Source organism: Pelophylax lessonae, assembly GCF_965119305.1.
Source record: "Pelophylax lessonae genome assembly, chromosome: 5".
In the NCBI taxonomy this organism is placed as follows: Eukaryota; Metazoa; Chordata; class Amphibia; order Anura; family Ranidae; genus Pelophylax; species Pelophylax lessonae.
The window spans coordinates 63,520,153-63,543,875 of NC_138772.1; the positions used below are offsets into that span (position 1 = coordinate 63,520,153).

The following is a 23,723-nucleotide window of genomic DNA, read 5'->3' on the forward strand; positions in this document are numbered from 1 at the left end:
TTTTTTTATTTCTAATAAAGGAATTGACAAAAACGGTCACTGTGCTTTATTACTTTTGACACTTTTTTGGTGAACGGGTACCCCATACTCATTCACATGGGGGGGAGGGGGGCTGGGATTCAAAAAAGCGCCCTGACCCCCACAGGCCAGGGTTGTGGGGGAGAGGCCCTTGTCCCCATCAACATGGGGACAAGCTGCTTTGGGGTGGTGGGGGGGCAGAGCCCACCCTGCTTCAAAGCACCCACCCTCCATGTTGAGAGCATGCAGCCTGATATGGTTCAGTGGGGGCTAACCTGCCAGGCTGCATGCTCGGATAAGGGTCTGATATGAAGTTTTCGAGTGGAGTTCCCCTTAAAATCCCTACTACTAGACACGAAGGGCCTAGTATAGAATGGGGGGGACCCCACACTGTTTTTATCACAGGTGTCAAACACAAGGCCCACGGGCCGAATCCGGCCCTCCAGGCCATTTCATGTGGCCCTTGCACCTCTCATTTCTGCCCCCACCTTGTCTCAGCAGATGGCAGCAGAGAGGACACAACTTCTATAGATCCTGCATCTCTCTGTGCAGCCGCAGCACCCCCTCCTTTCCGCCTCTACTGGTCTCGGCATTCAGCTGACTCCAGCCCTCCTCCAGACCCGGCAGTTGCTGCTTGCCAACTCTGCCTCCAGTTTCTTCCCAGCAGCAGCACATGGTAAGGGGGATGCACTGTGATGTAAGGGAGGGTGGGGGCTCTTGACTTCTGATAGTGGTGGGCTACAGATAGAACCTGCCCTCTGAGGGCGACCATAAATCTGATGCGGCCCGCAATGATATTGAGTTTGACACCCTTGGTTTTTATAAACATTTTTCTATTGTCGGCAATGGTATTGTATTGCCGGCAATTTAAATGTCATTTCATTCATTTTCTTTTCTTTAGAAATGTCATTTTTGCTGCAGCATGTTCTATACATGCTGCAGATGGTATGCATGGGGGGACGGACCCACGCTGTTTTTTTATACTTTTTATTAGTGGACATGTTTTTTTAACATTCACCTGTCAGCGGGCAACCAGCTGACAGCTGATGAGTCATCTATTCTTAAGGACTCGGCTGTCGGCTTCCCGACCCGCTCCTTAGAAACCATGCTAATTTAGAAAAAATTGTGACTGTTATTTACGTTATCTGTCACTTCTGAAATTAAGGCTACATTCACACCTGAGCGTAGCGTTTTTCGCGCGTTTTTTACCGCGATTTTACCGCGATTTTTGCGGCGTTTTTTACCGCGATTTTACCGCGATTTTTACCGCGATTTTTGTGCAGGCGTTTTTAGATTGAATAGAGATCAATGGAAAACGCCTGTAATCTGCCCAAAAAGAAGCTCATGTACTTTTTTGAGCGTTGGGCGTTTTGTAAACAGCGTCAAAACGCTCAGATGTGAACAGGGGCCATTGAAATGAATAGGATTTGTCTTGTTGGGCGTTTTGAGAGCTGATCCTAGAGCAGAAAAACGCCCCAAAAACGCCCCAAAACGCCTAGATGTGAACGGAGCCTTAAGAAGAGCGATAGTCTGGGCAAAAACAAATAAATAAAAGTCATCCGCTACAAATACTATAGCTGCAGACTTTTATTATTAGGAACCCTACCTGTACAGGGATCCAGCGATGATGACACCCCAAGCTAACTCTTCAATCGGCTTCAGGTGCAGGCGCCGCCATCTTCGCTAAGGGAAACCAGCAGTGAAGCCTTCAGGCAGATATCCTTCTGCGCGAAAGCCCCAGAAGGCAGCAGGGGGAAGAAAGAGGAGCTGGAAATACCACCCAAATACCAACAGGCAGAGTTTCCCCTTTTGGGTGGAGGTCTGCTTTAACTGTCATTAGGGCAAATAACAGTTTGTATAGCTTACTGAATTCTGCCTGTTTCCTTTGATCCCGGCCCGTGTTTGGCAAAGAACAATGACATTTTAGAATTTTTCTTTATTCAATCTTACTGGCTGCAATAGCCAACAACTAACAACCCATGCTATACCAATGAACCACATTGAGGCCTCATTCACACAATGCATTTGGGTAAATCCGCAAGGTGGCCTCATTGCAATGTGAATAGGCCCTAAAGCATTGTGTCGATGGGCAAATGCACCTTGTGTACAGATTAAGCAAATACTTACATTATCGATAATATTGAAAACTGCATATGCCGCTCCTCTAGCATTGGAAAAGGCTTCAATATTGGGTGAAGTTTGGCCGACACTAAAAGCTCCAATGATGACTGCAAAGAATACCTAAGCAGAATAAAAATAAAATAGCTTAAAGTGCATGTAATCCGTAAGAATGAACTTGCCCGTCCATACATACAGTACAGTTAGTAAGTGAATTTTCAACATTCTTTTTTCTATTTATTTTATTAATTTTTTTATTTTTTAACACTGTTCCTTAAAAAAAAAAAAGACCCCAAACCCCTCCAATGCACTTCAAAGTATTCAAAACACCAAAATCTGAATTTTTGAATACTGTCAGTTTTTTTAAATCAGCATCGTTAGCAGCCGAGTAAACCGGAAGTGACGTCGTGACTGGGGATGGGGCAGTAAGACTGTCGCTCAACCACTTGTTTTTGCCGCACTCCTCACCCAGGCCACCAGTGTGAAGGAGCCTTACTCACTATGGTCTATTGTCTGTTTGATGAATATAAAAACCTGCCTAGCAATATTTGTGTTTTTTCGCCACTTGGATTTCCTCAAAGGGCTCTTCCTCACCGGCGGTCAGGGGATGGTAACAGGTGGTTAACCTGCGTTTTTACCACCCCTAACCACTCACCTACAAGAGGACATGGCAGCCAGAATGTACACATGTTGTGGCTACGATGCCTGGCTTTGCTACCGCAGCATATTTAACTCAGCATGCCTAGTTTGACAGGTGATACTAGTCAAAGTCGCCCACTGAAGTCAAGCTACAACTGCCAGCCAGCTTTTAGTTGTTATGTGATGTTTCAATATAAAATCACATTCTGCTGAAAGAAAAAATTGACTCCTGAATGCCTGGAAGCTGCTACTCTGATTGCTGTATGCGTACCCAGATAGCAAGGATAATTTGCCACAAATTTATGGCGGTGTTGAATTGTAAGTCTGTTAACTTGCTGCACATTTTCACTGACAAGTTGTACACTTGCAGAGCACTTGAAGCACAAGTTCTAGTTGACACTTTTCCAATTTGTAGCAAATCTGCATGGCAAGTCTCTAACAAGAGCAAAATTGCAGTGGTGAGTCTACAGCAAGAGCTCTGCAAGTCTACAGCATGAAAATTCAGTCACAGCGACCCCCTGTGGTGGGAGGAATATTGCACAACATAAACTAAACCAGAACTTGCAGCAGACTTGCAGAATTTTTGCAAAGAAAGTTGATCTGGAGTCATGCGATGCGGACTTGCTGCAATTGTGCAACAAACTTGTGAAGTCTGGCAAGTCTAGCTCTTGCTATGTGGGTAGACACTGCCACTCATGTGAGAGAGGCTTTTGGGCTATTTCACATTGGCGGCTGGGGTGGGGGCAACATTACTGCCTGACAGGGCTTCACACATGCCTGGCCCACAATGCTTTGCAGCCATGGCATTTGTAACTTGGGGTGCAGAGTTTGACAGACGGTGCCATTGAGATCAATGGGCCTGCACCGTAACCGTGAGCCCAACACTTGGCTTCTAGTAACAACGTGATCCCACAATGTAAAATTGTTTGGACATAAAAAATAAATAAATAAAAAGATAAAAAAGAATGCCTGTCAGTTGCTGCTGTGAATTGCTTTTCACATGGCAGTAAGCACTGTTGCCTGTCTGAAAGAGACCTTACTGTTATATTATCTCTACAGTAAAACAGAACAATATTGGGTGGCATGTTATAGTACAGCAGGTGAGCTTAAAGTGTTACTAAACCCACAACAGTAAAATCAGTCTGTATATGCAGTACAGCATGCTTGTTATACTCACTGTGGAACCTAAGAGGTTGATCGTCTGCATTGTGCAAAAAGGCTGTTTGATCCTGTCTTCTCTGACCCTCCCTTCCTTCCACTGTTCCCAATCCATCTCCTGATAGTACAGAGCTTTTGGAGTCACTCTGCACATGCTCAGTTTGGTGTGTATTGCTAGAGATTTTTTTTTTTCTTGGGAGGGTGCATGTGATCAGCACAAGGCCAATCAGCACTGTCCAGACAGAGGGCCAGGGGTCCTGCAGCCTCAAAGGACAGTCAGAAGAGAATGAAAACTCCTCCTACGAGCTTTAACCAGACACTCATAAAAGTCACAAGATTGTTATATACTGCTGATGAGAAAAGGTATTTAGCAGTTTATATTTACCAAAACAATTGCATTACCTTGTTCTGTGTACCGTGGGAGACCAGATATAGTGAATGCAGGTTCCTAGGTTTAGTAACACTCTAAAGAGGGCCAGTCATGATAGGGCATTTGAAAATATCTACATGTTAAGTCTAAAATTATTATACCCGTGCAGGCTTATGAAAGACTTATATTTCACCCACCTCATTATTTAGTTATATTTACTCTGTCAGGGGGTCAGAGGTCAGCTGAAGTCTGACAGTCAACTACCTGACCCTTCACACTGTCTCTCATCCTCCGAGTGAAGGGAAGAGGGAGGAAGGGTTAAATAGTTGATAGGATAGACACTGATTGTTTTTCTTGGCACCAAAGTCATTACTTACTGTTAGCACACTCCCAATGGAATACTCTTTTTGTATGACCAGCGTGGTTCCATACCAGAATGCCAAAGAGTAAGCCGCGTATATCATTAGGAAAGCAAATCCTATAGACACATTGGCCGTAATGGCTTTCCTGATTCCTATCTTTTTGGCTTCTTCTAAATTCTTTTTATACCTGGAAGACACATTCAATTCCAATTAAGCCAGACCTTCACACGTTCCTGTAGCTGAACACAATAGCAGCAAGAAAAGTAATAATGTACTCCCCCCCCGCCCCCCCATACCTCTTATTGCCAGAAAAAAATCTGTAATTGTAAACCAAGATTTCATATTAGGAAAAGAATAATTGTTGAATTCATAAATATGATGGTTGCAAGAATGCACACTGGGGAATTTATCCTGACTTTATGGTTACAGGTGTTCTCAAGAAGTTAGTGGCAGCTAAGGACGTCTCATAATGTCCCTAAGGGGGAACAGTTCATTTCACCTCCTTACCTATTTTGTTGTTGTCTCTTTAATGAGTCATCAGGGGTCTATTAGACCCCCTGTTGTCTCACCTCCCGTCCGTTAGCTGATAGGCAAACCCAGAAGTTATGTAATGCACATTATAAACTAGTGCGCCCAATAATTAATAAATACAGTGAAAAAAAAGATATTTAGAAAGGGTGACACGTGAATCTTCACTGATGTATTCCGGATATTAGAAATATCCCCTCTTAAAGGTCAGCAGATTCAAACGTCCCATATGACAACAACAACAACGAGGCACTACTCCTCCACCTAATACCAATGATGAGGCACTATTCCTCCCACCGACACCAACAATGCGGCACTTTTCCTCTCACTGACACCAACAATGAGGCACTATTCCTCTCACTGACACCAACAATGAGGCACTATTCCTCCACCTAATACCAATGATAGGGCACTATTTCTCCCACTGACACCAACAATGGGGCACTATTCCACAATTATAAACTAGTGAGCTCAATAATTAATAAATACAGTGGATATAAACAAATCCAATATAAAGCTTTGAAAAAACTCCAAAACATACAAGTGAAAAATAGATGTGCAACACCTCAGTGATAAAGGATTACGTGTTAACAGATAAAATTTGCTTCTTACCAGATAGCCATAAATAAGAGCTTAGAACAATAATTCCCATAGAGGGACCACAAAGGGACCTCAGAGATGGATTATTCTGGGTTAAGTTGATACTATCCACACAGAGCTTCACAAGGGTTCCGAATATGTGCATAGAGCAGTAAGGTGGGAAGAGCTTCCCACAGACAGCACTGGGCTCCGGAGCCGAGTACAGCCATTGTCGGGAGGGACTACGACTTCCGTCATCTGCTATCGGCTATCTGGTAAGAAGCAAATTTTGACGGAAGTCGTAGTCCCTCCCGACAATGGCTGTACTCGGCTCCGAAGCCCAGTGCTGTCTGTGGGAAGCTCTTCCCACCTCGCTGCTCTCTGCACATATTCGGAACCCTTGTGAAGCCATCTGTGTGGATAGTATCAACTTAACCTAGAATCATCCATCTCTGCGGTCCCCTTGTGGTCCCTCTATGGGAATTAGCTCTTATTTATGGCTATCTGGTAAGAAGCAAATTTTATCTGTTAACACGTGGTGTCACACTTAGTGTGGGGACGACACGGTGGCCCGCGGAACCTTTTTTCCAGTGATTGGATGTAGGTTTTCATGCTACATTTCGGTGGAAAGTCGGTAAGAAGCCATCGCATTGCAGTGTTTGAATCATGTTGTGTCATATGGGACGTTTGAATCTGCTGACCTTTAAGAGGGGATATTTCTAATATCCGGAATACATCAGTGAAGATTCATGTGTCACCCTTTCTAAATATTTTTTTGGACTTCTTCACGTTATATTTTATTATAATGCATGTCATCATCCTTTATCACTAAGGTGTTGCACATCTATTTTTCACTTGTATGTTTTGGAGTTTTTTCAAAGCTTTATATTGGATTTGTTTTATATCCACTATATTTATTAATTATTGAGCGCACTAGTTTATAATTTTTTCACTACATGATTTATTCCAATAAGGTTTGGAATCCTAGTTGCTGCCACTTTTATTTTGAGTTAGCGCACCCTATCATACTATTTACATGTACTGCACATAGCTTCTGGGTTTCTGGGAGATCGGCCAATAAACCTATGCTAGTCTCTTTATCCTGTACCTGGCGGCACCCACCATGACAGTCCAGTGTCCACAGGTGGGACAACAGAGCCTGTCAAACATTGCGAGGGGCCTGCGTGGGGGAGGGGGGGGGGTTTGGAAGGGTGTTCCTGGTCACTTCCACCTAACAGCCAACAGTCGGCTTAACAGATTTACACAGATTCCCAGCTGCTAGCGTGTGAAAGCACAGAGGTGGCAGCAAAAGGGTTAAATAAGACAAGTTCCACTTGCATACACCCTAAAAAGGTTCTAATTATTGGCACCAGAGCACCAGATTAGAATTTTCTGGGAGCACCAGATTAGAATTTTCTGGAAGTGCTGGTAAATGTATGGGTTTTACTTGTTTACTTGCTCTTGTATGACAAATCTGCATTTTTGTTGGTCTCCAAGCTGCAGCTTGGGGGCTGGATGCGACCCTTTGCCTGCCTTTATCTTGCCCTTGGGGTGCTATTCCACCCACTGATACCAGACACTGTTCTTCCCAGTGACACCAACAATTGGGCATAATTTCTGTCACTAACACCAACAGTGGGTCACTATTCCTTCCCTCATACCAACAATGGGGCACTATTCCTCTCACTGACACCAACAATGAGGCACTATTCCTCCACCTAATACCAATAATGGGGCACTAATTTTCCCACCGACACCAACAATGGGACACTATTCCTTCCACTGACAACAACAACGAGGCACTACTCCTCCACCTAATACCAATGATGAGGCACTATTCCTCCCACCGACACCAACAATGGGGCACTATTCCTCCACCTGATACCAATGATGAGGCACTATTCCTCCCACCGACACCAACAATGGGGCACTATTCCTCCACCTAATAACAATGATGAGGCACTATTCCTCCCACCAACACCAACAATGGGGCACTATTCCTCTCACTGACACCAACAATGGGGCACTATTCCTCCACCTAATACCAATGATGAGGCACTATTCCTCCCACCAACACCAACAATGGGGCACTATTCCTCTCACTGACACCAACAATGAGGCATTATTCCTCCACCTAATACCAATAATGGGGCACTATTTCTCCCACTGATACCAACAATGAGGCACTATTCCTCCACCTAATATCAATGGTGGGGATTGTTTCCTGGCATTGATGCCAGAGCATTTAATGCTCCCAGATGTCAAAGTCTGGCTCCTTCAAAGTCTGAAGAACAGTAAATTGGCCCTATGTTAGATAGTTTGAAGACCTTCGATTTAGATCATGAAAATACATACACCATATCAATTTCATGTGCCAAGTACATCGCCTTAATCTGTAGGCACTATTTCAATAAAGATCTAAAATTTGCCTGTTCAAATATGTTGAACAACTCAACAATTTCCATGGGGTATACTTACATTTTCACACGATTATATGCATTAGACCTTTGTATTTTCAAGTACATAACCAGAGAAAAGGGACTAACCTTTCAGTTTCTTTCGCCTGTCCACCAAAGGCTATGACAGTCCGGATGGCAGCCAGTACCTCCTCCGCCACCGCTCCAGCTTTGGCATATGCTGTCAGCTCCTTGTTAGTGAATGTAGACAAAATCTGTAAAGGGGCAGAAAAACAGGGGCAAGCTGAGTCACTGTCTCTGAAGTATGAAGAATAATGCAGTGTAAAAGGCACCACATCACTAGGACAGCCAGGTAACTAACATTTTCTAAGGCCATCGCAGCAATGACGGTCCTCATGTTCAATTTTTTTTTTTTTTTTAAAGAGACCCTGTCAATGTGTCCATTGGAAATTACACTATATTGTCAAAAGTATTGGGACACCTGCCTTTATACGCACCTGAACTTTAATGGCATCCTAGTCTTAGGCTGGCCATACACTATACAATTTTCTTGTGCAACTTTCCTTTAGATTTACCAAAACCATGTAATATAGGGTCAAACCTACAAACTTTCAATGTGTATGCAATCAGGCAGGCCCTTGCACTACATAGTTTAAGGTAAATCTAAAGGAAATTGAATAAGAAAATTGTATAGTGTATGGCCAGCCTTAGTCTGTAGGGTTAGGTATTGAGTTGGCCCACCCTTTGCAGCTATAACAGCTTCAACTTTTCTGGGAAGGCTGTCCACAAGGTTTAGGAGTGTGTCTATTGGAATGTTTGACCATTCTTCCAGAAGCGCTCAACCCAAACTCGCTCATCCATGTCTTTATGGCGGGACGCACTTGCGATCCTGTTAATTTTAATGGCACCCTAATCGGGACACGATTTTTCCGTGACTGTTGCAGTAAAATCGGGGTATGCCTGCCACCCAAAAGAACTTCTTTTGGACGACAGGCGTCTTGTGATTTTGTTTGCCGATTTTATTCGTCGACAATTGCGACAAAATTGTCAATTCTGCTCACAATCCGGGACGCCATGGTGTGAACGTAGCCACATGGTTTAGTGAGTGTGTATTTGATTAAGGTGGTTTCCTTACACTACAAGGATCTGCTGGATGGTGGAAGATCTTTTTTATCTGAATGGACTTTGATTTAGGAGAGACTTCAAGTTTGGCACATAGAACTTATTTGTTTTATTGGATGCGTTTGTTATATTCACTAGAGCTTCATCATTTCAAAATAAACAGAATGGCTTACTCATCATTCTTGAGTCTGTCTGGTCTCTATGTACCTACATAATACAGGTGCATCTCAAAAAATTTGAATATCATCAAAAAGTTCATTCATTTCAGTAATTAAATTCAAAAAGTGAAACTCTAATATTATTCAGATTCATTACACACAGAGTGATGTATTTAAAGCATTTCTTTTCATTTTGATGATTATGGTTTACAGCTAGTGAAAATCCAGAATTCAGAATCTCAGAAAATTAGAATATTGTAAAAAAGTTCAATATTGTAGACTCTGTGTCACACTCTAATCAGCTAATTAACTCAAAACACCTGTAAAGGTTTCCCGAGCCTTTAAATGATCTCTCAATCTGGTTCAGTAGGTTACACAATCGTGGGGAAGACTGCTGGCTTGACAGTTGTCCAGAAGACAGTCATTGACACTAGTGATCGACCGATATCAGTTTTTTGTTGCCAATACCGATATTTTTGCCAATGCATATCGGTATCTGCCGATATTGGCTGATATTTTCATACATTTAAAAAAAAAATATTTTTTTTATTTTTATTACTTGACAGGTACTCTTGTGGAGGGCAGACAAAGAGGGACAGGGCGCCCAAACACCCAGTGGATGAAAAGCCTGCATATAACCTCAGCAGCTCCGATGGTTGCAGAGTCAGATCAGTGAGAAGGCTGGAAGTTAGGGAGCGCTTCTGGTAATAATTGTATTAATGAAATAAGTCACAAACACCTGATGGTAAACAGCATAGTGGTGTGAAAAAACTACACAGTTTATTGCATAAAATCAATAGAAGTTAAAACACACACTGGTCGGATGTCGGACTGAGCCCACCGCCGATGTACTACTAGCTGAGTTTCTGGCCAGTGTCAACGTCGCCAGCAGGAGTCTGTGCTGTCACAAGGATGGATGGATGCATGCTTGATGTGACAGGGCTCCAGGTGGACCAACGGTACACAGACCGATACAGGAAACACTTGCGCTGGATAGCTAAAGCGGTGACGGCGCGGGAGATGGCGTCACACCACTGCGACGGCAAGTGTCATGGTGACGGGACCGCTGGCTCTTCCTACCTGTCTCTTGCCGGCACGGTGGAGTGACGTAATCTTCCGTGCCGCCACCACTTCAGCTGTCCGGCGCAAGTGTTTCCAAGTGTTTAACAAGCATGCATCCATCCATCCTTGTGACGGCACAGATGCCTGCTGGCAACGTTGACACTGGCCAGAAACCCACCTAGCAGTACATCGGCGGTGGGGGCAAGTACACGGACTCAGCCCAACATCCGATTCCAGCCTTCTCACTCAATATTTGGAATATCGGCAATATCGGCCAATTCTGGGGCCGATACAAATATATCGGCCAAAGGCAATATCGGCCCTCGATATATCGGCCTTGCTGATAATCGGTCAATCCCCAATTGACACCCTCCACAAGGAGGATAAGTCACAAAAGATCATTGCTAAAGAAGTTGGCTGTTCACAGAGTGCTGTATCCAAGCATATTAATGGAAAGTTGAGTGAAATGAAAAAGTGTGGTAGAAAAGGGTGCATAAGCAACAGGGATAACCGCAGCATTGAGAGAATTGTGAAGCAAAGGCTCTTCAAGAATCTGGGGGAGATTCTCAATGAGTGGACTATGGCTGGTGTCAGCGCTTCAAGAGCCACCACACACAGACTTATCCAGGACATGGGCTACAACTGTCGCATTCATTGTGTCAACCAACTCCTGAACCAGAGACAATGTCAGAAGCGTCTTACCTGGGCTAAGGAGAAAACGGTCTGGACTATTGCTCGGTAATTCAAAGTCCCCTTTTTGGATTAAAGTAAATTTTGCATTTCATTTGGAAATAAAGGTCCCAGAGTCTGGAGAAAGAGTGGAGAAGCACAGAATCCAAGTTGCATGAGGTCCAGTGTGAAGTTTCCACTGTCAGTGAATGTTTGGGAAGCCATGTCATCTGCTGGTGTTGATCCACTGTCTTTTATCAAGTCCAAAGTCAGCGCAGCCTTCTACCAGGAAATTGTAGAGCACCTTATGCTTCCCTCTTCTGACCAGATTTATGGAAATACTGATTTCATTTTCCAGCAGGACTTGGCACCTGCCAACACTGCCTAAAGTACCAATACCTGGTTTAATGATCATGGTATCACTGTGCTTGATTGGCCAACAAACTCGCCTGACCTAAACCCCATAGTGATTCTGTGGGGTATTGTCAAGAGGAAAATGAGACACCAGACCCAACAATGCAGATTAGCTGAAGGCTGCTATCAAAGCAACCTGGGCTTCCATAACATCTCAGTAGTGCCACAGGCTGATTGCCTCCATGCCATGCAGCATTGATGCAGTAATTAACTCAAAAGGAGCCCCAACCAAGTATTGAGTGCATACTATACAGTACATGGACATACTTTTCAGTAAGCCAACAGTTCTGTATTAAAAATCCTTTTCTTTTTTTTATTGGTCTTAAGTAATATTCTAATTTTCTGAGATACTGAATTTTGGGTTTTCAAAGCTGTAAGCCATAATCAAAATGAAAAGAAAGAAATACTTGAAATCAATCACTCTGGGTGTAATGAACCTATATAAAATATATGTTTCACCTTTTGAATTGAATTACTGAAATAAATCAACTTTTTGATGATATTCTAATTTTTTGAGATGCACCTGTATATCTTGAATTGTGTATCACTGACTAATGGAGGTCAGGTAACTGTACCTGAGTTGGAAAATCCTACAACAGAACCATGCCGGCCACCTAGAATTGTAATAAGTACAGAAGGATTCTTACCTTTGCCCATACAGCCGCTGAGGCCCCCATAATAGGACTAATGGCTAGAATAACCAGGGTCAGCTTCCAACCTTTCACAAACCCAATAATAAAACCTGTCACAAAGGTAGTTAAGGACTGGATAAGCATAGCGATTTTTTCACCAATTCCATCACTAATTTTTTGGACATCACTAAAATAAACATATGAGAAAAAAGGAGAAAGTGATATTGGGGACATACCAGGTGTATGTTAGTGAAGAACACAGAAATTACATTTAAATCAATGTAATGTTATTAATATGTCAGTCTTACATTGCTCTTTTGTCAGCACACTCTACAAAGCTATGTTGTGGCTTATACTCGTTTTTCATAATTAAAGTTGCAACATGCTGCAGTTTTGATCCTACTGACTGCATTTTCTTTTATTTATTTTTAATGAGGAAATAAATAGGTACAAGAGACTAATTGTAAGAAAGCTGTAGAATTGAGTATAAATGGTTTGTACTCACTCGCTCAGCCTCGTGTTCAGCTCTCCTGCATCGTTCACATCAAACCAACCAATCTCCTGTCGCAGCACTGCATGGAAAAAGTTCTTCCTTATCTTCTTTATCTGCTGTCCGGCCGCAAGAGTCCAGAAAGCAATATGAATGTATGCAGCTAAGATTACACCAAAACCTAATCCACTGTAGTAGTAGGCATACCTGAATATGAAACATAGGTACAATTAGTCTGTCTGTCTGAAAGAAGAACAACACCTATGGTAGCCAATCAAATGTTTTCCTTTCTTTTCCTTTACCAAATTCTCATAGATTACCCTTTCATCATCTATATCTTCATATGAGCAGTCATCCATATGGATTAAGATCGTCTCAGACAAATACGTTACAGCCTCACTCCAATGCTCATCCAAAGAACAATATGCGTAGGGATAAAAAAGGAAACCCCTCATAGTGCACACTGTATAAAAAGTTCCTTTATTTTGTAAAAATAATGCACTCACATGCTATCTGATAAAAATACACTTATCTCAATGTAAACTCCAACAGGTACACTCAAAATGGCTTCCCGGCAACAACATTGTGACGTCACAGCAGGCTCGGAACTACCGCATTTCGTCATAGCTGACGTCATTTGGGGCACAGAAGATATGACAAAACGTGTATGGCAGAGCCTGCTGTGAGGTCACCACATTGCCCTGAAGCCATTTTGTGTCATGGTCTTACCTTCTTGCTGTTCTCCTTCGTTTGACATGTGCTAGCGGCCATCTTGGTTTCTGGGTTTCTTGTAGCCTCCCACCCTGCGGCTCCTCCTTCCCACTGGGAGGAGCTGGATGCCTAGCTCATATATATAGGAGGTCTGTGGCTTCAGTTCCTTGCTTGGTCCTCCTGTGTTCACATGCTTCTAAGACTGCTGCTGCTTCTGGTTCCTGATCCTGGCTTCGTCTGACTACCCTGCTGGTTCCTGATCCTGGCTTCGTCTGACTACCCTGCTGGTTCCTGATCCCGGCTTCGTCTGACTACCCTCCTGGTTCCTGACCTCTGGCTTCGCAAGGACTCTGCCTCGGTTTCGCCATCCGTTTGGACTTTTGCTTTACAGCTTGATTTTCAATAAAGCCTTCTTATTTTCACTTATCTGTTGTTGTACGTCTGGTTCATGGTTCCGTGACATTTTGAGTGTACCCGTTGGAGTTTACATTGAGATAATATGCGATGAGATGCCTTTTTATCAGATGACATGTGAGTGCATTATTTTTTACAAAAAAATGGAACGTTTTATACAGTGTACACTATGAGGGGTTTCCTCTTTTACCCCTAACATATTGTTCTTTGGATGAGCATTGGAGTGAGGCTGTACCATATTTGTCTGAGACGATCTGTGATCCATATTGATAACTACCCATATGAAGATATAGAGGATGCCTAAATTGATCTATTTGTAGTGAACGATAAATTTTTTTCTGGTAAGCCTTGCATGGTGTCACTGGGTGGATGACAGTGTTGCCAACCTACCAGATTGAAATTTACTGACACAACACCCAAAATTTACTGGCACAGCCAGGTTTTTACTGGCATTTCCAAAAGTTACATAATTACAGTTCTAAGTGCAAAATTCAGTATTTAGGCTACAAACAAGTGGAATATGCAATTACCAATGAGATTTAAGGTAGATATTAAGGCAAAAAAAAATATTTCCTATTTTATTTTCCATATAGTAAGTAAGTAGCTCAGGGACAGAGATTCAGGAGGGCAATAAATTAGAATGAGCGTCCGCACAGGAAACTGACTTTCACAGTGACACTGACACTGTCTCTCGTCACGCCAGATGGTCCCTTCAGTCCACTTTAGTCTAAACCGCACTGACAGTCCCACTCCCGGCTTGCCTTGCTCCCGTCCCACACACAAGGCTCTGGCAGCTCTACACGGCTTCCTTGCGCCATGACATTACACGTCACACTCAGGCACCACCTCCGCCAAAAGCGCCCCCCCCCCAACCGCCGACACTGCCCGAACACACTGTAGCAGGCATCTGGGATGGTCTCAGCCACCTCCTGACCGAAACTGCACATGCGCAATTCTGTGCCAAGCATTACAGCCATATTTTTTACTGGCAACCTTTTCCTGTCACTGGCATTTACTGGCAGGAGAAAAGTGCCTATTTTTTACTGGCAGCCAGTAAAAATACTGATGGTTGGCAACACGGGTGGATGATTAGATTAACAGCGCATCTATATCTAGCGAATTGAGCTACACATTCACTTAAGTACTGATCACCTTTTGAACTGCACTTTCAGTTTGTGGTGTTCATGGGACTTTTTTTCCTTTCATTTTTTTTCTTTCATCTTTTTCAATTTTATATATGACATTTTTGGTTATTGTCACTTGTTTTATACGTAGATATCAGCGCAGCATTTTTTGATTATAATTCTTACACTATGTTTATATCACGTAGTATGTTGCAGCTTTGTCCTTACAGATAATTTATCCATACCTTAGCGCGGTATACACTTGTTATTTTTACATTAGCCTTTCATGCTATTCATTTCTGGGAGCTCGAAGATTCTTCTCCTAAGCACTGAAACTAAGACTTCTACTTCTAGAGCCTATTCACACCTTCATATTGCAGTAAAATCAAATGTATTTTTTTTTTGTCGATATAGTGTTTCCTTTCAGGTATATATCAATTTTCCAAAAAATAGGTGCCACATATAACAATATAAAATCACCAACAATTATTAATTTCATAAAATCTGTGTAATAGTGTACAGTAAATACAAAGTAAATTCCACCAAGAAAAGGGCACAAACTCCACAAAGGGAAGATAACATTTCTATGCAAAGAAATGATCCAGATGCTGGTGACCACAAACTGTGAAACAATCTAAAGCAGGCATGTCCAACCTGCGGCCCAGGGGCCGCATGCGGCCCAGAACTGCAGGCAATGCGGCCCACTGTCCCCTGGCAATTTTTATTTTTTTTGCTGGGGAGGAAGGAAGTCAAGTCAGGGGCACGGCCACAGAGGCAGTCTCGGAGTTGATCATCCATTAGTTGTGTTAAACTAGTGCTGGGGGGGGGCGTGGCAACAGGGGAAGGGTGCGGCGATGTTTTATTACTTATATACCTTAACTAATAGTATATATTTTATATGCAGCCCGAGAAAATTTCTCTACACTCAATGTGGCCCAGAGAAGCCAAAAGGTTGGACACCCATGATCTAAAGGGTATATGCTCTTCAATTGAATGGCATTAGTGCTCACACACTTCTTACCAGATAGCTAGGATCTCAAAGATCAATTGCACTTGGCTGCACCACAGCCATACACTGCCGACAGCAACTCCATCCACTATTGGTCCATACAAATTTCATATGAGGCACTTGAGGCAAAGAAGCTCATAGTGCAGTAAGTTAGGACCATCTAAGATGTTGCGCTCACATGAAAGACAAGTAAAGTCGCGATGTACAGAAACAGATATGGCGCTAATCCAACAACTTCCTCTAGCAAGCATGATGACGTCACCAGTCTAAACTCCACCCAACGCATAATTATCGATGTCTGGGCCCCTGCTGGGGAGACTCACCATCTCTAATTATTTTGATGACCACTGCGAATGGACAACTTAAAGAGGAACTGCAGCCAAAGAAAAGAAAATCCTGCAGCAGCCAGAGAAATTATTAATGAGATTTAAGGAGTTTCATTTTAACCACTTAAGGACCAGAAGGTTACCTCCTTAATGACCAGGCCATTTTTTGTGATACGGCACTGCGTTACTTAAAACTGACAATTGCGCAGTCGTGCGATGCTCTACCCAAATAAAATCAATGTCCATTTTTTTCCCCACAAATTGAGCTTTCTTTTTATGGTATTTGATCCCCTCTGCAATCACTTTTACTTTCTTCTATAAAACATTCCCAATAAAAACAATTAAAAAATAAATTTTTTTCATCATTTTAGGCCAATTTCTATTCTGCTACATATTTTTGGTAACACAAAATCCCAACAGGTGTATATTGATTGGTTTACGCAAAAGTTATCACGTCTCCAAACTAGGGGAAAGAATGATGTTATTTTTAGTTATTTATTTTTTTACTAGTATTGGCGGCGATCTGCGATTTTTAGCGGGACTGCGACATTGCGGCGGACAGATCGGACCCCTAACTGACATTTTTGGGGGGTACCACTGACACTGCTACAGTAATCAGTGCTAATTAATATGCACTATTACTGTAATGATGACACTGGCAGGGAAGGGGTTAACTCGGGGGCGATCAAAGGGTTAAGTGTATGCCTAGGGGGTGTTCTCTAACTGTGAAGGGGATGGGCTTGGGGAATCAACACAGAGACCTGTGATCCTAAATAGGAGGATCACAGGCGCTCTGTACTAATTCCTGAGAGAACAACAGTCTGCTGCGTTTACAACAGCAGACCACTGTTCTCTCTCCACGGGAAGTGATCGCAGGTGCCCGGCACAGATGAAGCAATTTGCGCAGCCGAGCCAGCCTGCCACAATATATATGCAGCAGGCGGTCGGCAAGCGGTTAAGGGGTTTAGCCACCAGTAACTGTGCTGGGAGCGCGCTTTTAGCACAGCTGTATTCTACCAGTGCATGCAAATATGCAGCTGCTGGACGCCAAGGCCCATCTGCCAAGATGCCGCATATTTTAGTGCAGCCGGCGCCAACGGTTTAACAATGAGAAACTCGAAAGAATGTTTTTTAAACAAAAAAACTTGAATGAAATTCCACAAGTGTATGGAGTTTTTCCACTCCACTCTGGATGGAGGAGCAACAGTGACACTTTTTGACGGCATCATTGTCAGGCTGGGGAGAGGGTAGTGTTAAAGTGATATTAAAGTTTCCTTTTTTTTCTTTGAAAATAACAAACATATTATACTCACCTCCTCTGTGCAGTTGGTTTTGCACAGAGCAGCCCGGATCCTCCTCTTCTGGGGTCCCTCTTCTGTGATCCTGGCCCCTCCCTCCTACTGAGTGCCACCACAGCAAGCCGCTTGCTCTGTGTGTGTCCATTGAGACATGGAGCCGCTGTTCTGCCCGCCCCCTTTCTCTCCTCATTGGCTCACTGACTTTGATTGACAGCAGTAGGAGCCAATGGCGCAGCGCTGCCGTCTCAGCCAATGATGAGGGAGATTCCTGGGCTGCAGAGACAGTCCTGCAACATCGCTGGATTAAGATGGGCTCAAGAAAGTATTAGGGGGGCTGAGGGGGGCTTGAGCAGCAAACTGAAGGTTTTTTTATCTTAATGCATAGAATGCAGTGCCGGGACAAGGTCATCCAGCGCCCAGGGCAAAGATGCCAAACTGCGCCCCCCTCCTTCCCTTTGGCTTAGGGTCAGAGCACCCCCCCCATCCCTGCAATAAACCATTACGCCCAGGGCAGCCGTCCCCTCCTGCCCACCCCTTGTCCCAGCCCTGATAGAATGCATTAGGATAAAAAAACCTTTTGACTTTAAAACCACTTTAGACTGGTCATACACATGGACGAAACAAAAAGGTTTCAATGAAATTCTACTGGTGTATGGCCAGCTTAGGCCTATTCTTTAATGGGGAATTCTGGCATCCTTTGTCCTCCACAACCATGTCCACAATATTGAGCTTGTTCTGCTCATCTAAGCACACAAGTAATGTAAATGATTAGATATGAATGGCTCATGGAACTATGTTATTGTTAATAACTAACCTGGAGCTCAAATATTAGATGACCTTTGTATCGTGAGAGATTGACACCGATCAGCCATAACATTATGACCATTGACAGGTAAAATGAATAACATCTGAAAGTGGGTAGGATATATTAGACAGCCAGAGAACATCTCGTCCCTGAAGTTGATGTGTTAAAAGCAGTGCTTTAAGTGGGCCGGTATGCACTGGTACTCAGTACCGCCACTTCCAAATATGGCTCTTGAGCATACCACCACCTCTCCGTGCGCCTTAGCGTACCAGTACACTCATTTTGGACATCTGCGCCCTCAATTGCCCCCCCCAAGAATATTTCCCACTCCAGAGCCAGACCAGTCACCACCAGTGAGTCCCCCTGCTCCAGAGTCCCAGCCCAGGCCGGGGGGGGGGGGTGCTCTGTGGGGACCCTGATGTGGTGTGGGGGGGGCGAAAAAATTTATAGGCTCTAATAGAGTACCGGCACCTCTTTTGGGCCACTTAAAGCACTGGTTAAAAGCCCAAAAAAATGGGCAAGCGTACGAATTTGAGCGACTTTGACAATCGCCAAATTGCAATTGCTAGACGACTGGGTCAGAGCAACTTCGAAAATGCAGCTCTTGTGGGATGTTCCTGGTCTGCAGTGGTCAGGACTGACCAAAAGGGATTCAAGGAAAGAAAAGAGGTGTACCAGCGACAGGCTCATTCATGCACATGGGAAGTGAAGGCTGGCCCATGTAGTCCCATACAATAGAAGTGCTGCTGTAACTCAAATTGCTGAAAAAGTTAAAGTGGTTTAAACCCAAAACTTTAGATATTGCAGCTTACCAATCAGGGCCAGTGGCTGCATTTGTTTTCTTTTTAAGGCTTTTTTTCCCTCTCTGTGTTCACGTGCTGATCTGACCAGTAACACACCTCCTGTTATAGAGTGCCTAGCACCAATTGCACTTTATATTGGTCACTGATCTTTAGGGTCAGACCAACAAGGGGTGGTTATTATATAATTCATCACATTGTGGTTTTTTATTTTTATATTTCATATGTTAATATTTATTTTAGCACTTAAATGCACTTTGTATTGGTCACTGAGCACAGACCCATTATTAATTTGTTGTGATTTATAATTATCTCGGTAATTGGATTTGAATTCACGATTTAGTTATACTTTTCTTGCGCTGAGTTTAGAAAGAATTGGTTAATGATCACATGATTATGAACAGCTGCATTTAAAGGTTTTTTGGAACCCCATAGCACAGGATATAATAGTTTAATATACAGCAAACCCCCCTCCATTGCGGGGGTTACGTTCCGCCCCCACCGCGAAAAGTGAAAATCCGCGAAATAGAAAAACCCTATTAAAATGCATTGTAGGCATGTTTTTTTTTACTGTCACTCTACGTGTAAAAGCATTTTAAGGTCTTTAAACACACTTTTAAAACAATAGAAACTCATTTAAACACATAAAGGATACTGAGAGACATAGCAAGAGCTGTGGAAAACACAAAAATATTTCATTTTTAATGATTTATATAGTAAAATAACATTACAAAAAAAAAAAACGCAATATACCGGGACCGCAAAAACTGAACCGCGATGGAGCTGGGGTTTACTGTATATATGTATATGATCTGTGAATATTCTGTGCTTCTCATAGACTACTTGCTAACGTTCACTTAATCACCTTCCCTTTGGATCCTGTTCCCTCGCAAATGCTAAGTTCACCCTCTGGACCTATTCTACGCTCTCTAACCCACATCTTCAATCTCTCCCTCTCTTCTGGCATCTTCCCAAACTCTCTAAAACATGCACTAGTCAGGCCCATACTTAAAAAGCCCTCATTGGACCAAACCGATCTGAACAACCTACGCCCTATTTCCTTGCTCCCCTTTTTATCCAAAATCCTTGAACATCTAGTCTACAACCGACTGTGCGACCACCTTGCCGAGAATAACCTCCTTTATCCCCTTCAGTCTGGATTTCGGCCTCAACACTCCACTGAAACTGCACTCCTAAAACTGACAAACGATCTACTAACGGCCAAAACCAATGGACACTATTCTGTACTCCTCCTCCTGGACCTTTCTGCTGCCTTTGATACGGCTGACCACCCCCTCCTCCTAAAAAACTCCATGCCTTTGGTCTCCGAGACTGTACTCTTCACTGGTTATCTTCCTACTTATCCAACCGCACCTTTAGCGTTACTTACAATTCTTCTTCCTCCTCTCCTCTTCCCTTCTCTGTTGGGGTCCCCCAAGGCTCTGTTCTTGGACCCCTCCTATTTTCAGTCTACACCTCCTCTCTGGGTCAGCTGATAGCCTTCCACGGCTTCCAATACCATCTCTATGCTGACGATACCCAAATCTACTCATCCACCCCTCAACCCTCTCCCTCAGTCTTCTCACGTATCACTAATTTACTACCAGATATATCGGTCTGGATGTCTCACCACTTCCTCAAACTCAATCCATCCAAAACCGTGCTAATAATTTTTCCTCCACCACGTGCCTCTTCCCCTGATCTCTCTGTCAATATTGATGGCATTACTATCAGCCCATCCCCGCATGCCAAGGTCTTAGGTGTTGTCCTGGACTCTGAACTCTCCTTCAAGACCCACATCCAATCGCTGTCCAAATCTTGCCGCCTTAACCTCCGCAACATCTCCAAAATACGCCCCTTTCTAACCAAAGACACAACAAAGCTCTTAGTTCACTCCCTGGTCATCTCGCACCTCGAATACTGCAATTCCCTTCTCATTGGCTTACCTCTACACAGGCTATTCCCACTTCAATCCATCATGAATGCTGCCACCAGACTCATCCACCTTACCAATCGCTCAATGTCTGCTGCTCCTCTCTGTCAAGCCCTCCACTGGCTTCCGCTCACGCAACTAATTAAATTCAAAATACTAACAACATCTTACAAAGCCATCCACAGCTTAGCCCCTAGCTATATCACTAGCCAAAATACCAACCTAATCGCTCTCTTCGTTCCTCTCAAAACCTCCTGCTCTCTAGTTTCCTTGTCACCTCCTCCCATGCTCGCCTCAAGGACTTTACCAGAGCCTCTCCAATCCTATGGAACTCCTTACCCCAATCTGTCCGATTATCTCCTACTCTATTAGCTTTTAGGCGATCTCTGAAAACCCTCCTCTTCAAAGAAGCCTATCCTACCCACACCTAACAACTGTACTTCCATTTTCTCCATCAGCTCATCCCCCACAGCTATTGCCTTTTGTTTCACTTGACCCTCCCTTCTAGATTGTAAGCTCTAACGAGCAGGGCCATCTGATTCCTCCTGTATTGAATTGTATTGTAACTGTATTGTCTTCCCTCACATTGTAAAGCACTGAGCAAACTGTTGGCGCTATATAAATCCTGTATAATAATAATAAACGTTCAAAAATATTAAGCAGCTGGCACCAATAATGAATATTTCATCTAATACAGAAAAATAAATACAAAGTATATTAGGAAGATAGATATACAGATAGATTAGATAGATGAATAGACAGACAGATAGATAGAAGACAGACTATTAATTATAATTTCCTATTGTTTAACTATTTTTTTTTTTTTAATTATCCTTTCTTTTTTTTTTTTTTTTTTCCTTTCTTTGATGTCTTCAGTAAAATAGGAAAAATGGAAAGATTACCTAAGATTCTATTTTTAAACCTGCTCTAGAAAATATAAGATGAAGAAGAAAGATGGAGGAATTGGAATGCAAATACCGAAGCACCCTGCAGTTATTGAAAATCGAAATTCCTCATTTAGAAAAACCTATATGGAGTTTCTATGTTCTGCAAATATTTATTTTTCTGAAGAAAGCTTGCTGTGTATTAGCAGGAAACTTCTTCAGTTTTCTGTGACGGAATCTAGTATCAACAAAAAAAAGAATGGCAGGAAATCTGTCCCTGCCGTCTAAGGAAGCCGTTCCTGGAACACCCTCACATGTTGTACCTGGTGCTGGCTGGTGAAGGATTATTAACCCCTTCAGGACCACAACCTTTTTATACCTTACTAAATTGTGTGTTACTCTAAAAAAAAAATTTCCAAGTGTGCGTCCACATACTGCATGTGAATTTTATAAATTAAAGTCTCTTATATTTTGTTGTACTTTTTCCATCTTAAGTACCTGGTTGATCCTGCCTGTCACCTTTCTTCCTTCCTTCTGCAGAGAAGCTGAATTATATTTGCATGGTCAGTTTCCCATCCTTTGGCTGGCAATTCAGGGGTACAGGACACCGTGAAGAAATACAGTATGCCTGTATTGGGTTTGTGGGCTGGGCCTATTCGCCACGGAGCATGGGGGTACTTCTTCTCGTGAATGCGCTGACCAACGCCCGGGACCAAGTGGGACCGCAATCATGTGAAAGTCAACGTTTAGGTGGAACCCCGTCTTAAAGGCAAGCCATACATCATGTATCTGTGAAACGTCCTGCCCAATGTCACTGAACACCTTATCTTCCAGAATGTAGCATTTAGTGGGGGACAGTGCTGAGACTGTGCCCTACTCCACCAGTACAGCCTGCCTCTGCCACCTCATTCCAAGTGATGGGGTCCCGCTATGCAATATCACAGACCTCATGCGTGCACGTAATTTACTCCTTGTGCTCTTCCGTACCAAGCGAATAGGTCCATGGGGTCTCCGTACTGCGGGTTCGAGCCTGATTACTTTAGGGGAGCCAACCGCTAGGGAGGGGGCCAGCGCACTGACCCCCTCGCTATTGGAGGACCTGTCACCCATGTCTGGTACCACTCTCTGCTGTCTGGCTGCGATTACATTCCCACCAGTTCATGATTACCCATAGCAACTACGCTCCTTTCGCCAATTCCTTCAAAGTTTATCCCTTAAGGTGGCCATCCTTTCCATTTCTTCAACCCCATATGTGTGTTAGAGGCCCTGTTCTTCTAGATACGCCATGTACCTTCAAGCACCCCTTTGAATAACTTCAGACCAAGCTTTGAACGCTATCCCCTGGTGCCACACACGCATTAATTCACGCAAATATTGAGCCTTTCGGCAGGTGGGCCTTGGCCCCAAGCGGCCGCATATTTGCGTGAATTAATGTAAATACATTTGTGCCGAGAGCGCACGCCCTGCTCGCTCCTGGCTCAGTTACTGGAGGCTAACAAAAGGGAGTTTTCTGATCATGTGACCACCGTGACAGCCAATCACCGCGGTCACATGATCTTAAACTCCAGCATCCTAAACCTCTTAAAGGGCCGGAAGGCATCGGTGCCAAGAGGTTAAAATACTTTACTGAAACATTTGCAGCATTACAGTCTCATAGTGCAAAACACATTTTTTCCCAAACTA

The 23,723-nt window shown here is 43.4% G+C and overlaps 1 protein-coding gene across 1 annotated transcript in view; it reads right to left on the reverse strand.

Annotated features, from left to right (window-relative positions):
* LOC309556293 (ATP-dependent translocase ABCB1-like) overlaps positions 1 to 23,723 on the reverse strand; it is a 94,685-nt gene that overhangs the window by 58,368 nt on the left and 12,594 nt on the right. The window contains exons 2-6 of the mRNA XM_082258731.1: positions 12,752 to 12,943; positions 12,262 to 12,433; positions 8,319 to 8,443; positions 4,681 to 4,852; positions 2,146 to 2,259 (exon numbers count right to left, since the gene is read on the reverse strand). Of these exons, the coding sequence (XP_082114857.1) occupies positions 2,146 to 2,259; positions 4,681 to 4,852; positions 8,319 to 8,443; positions 12,262 to 12,433; positions 12,752 to 12,943 (775 nt within the window). The remainder of the gene's footprint in view (positions 1 to 2,145; positions 2,260 to 4,680; positions 4,853 to 8,318; positions 8,444 to 12,261; positions 12,434 to 12,751; positions 12,944 to 23,723) is intronic.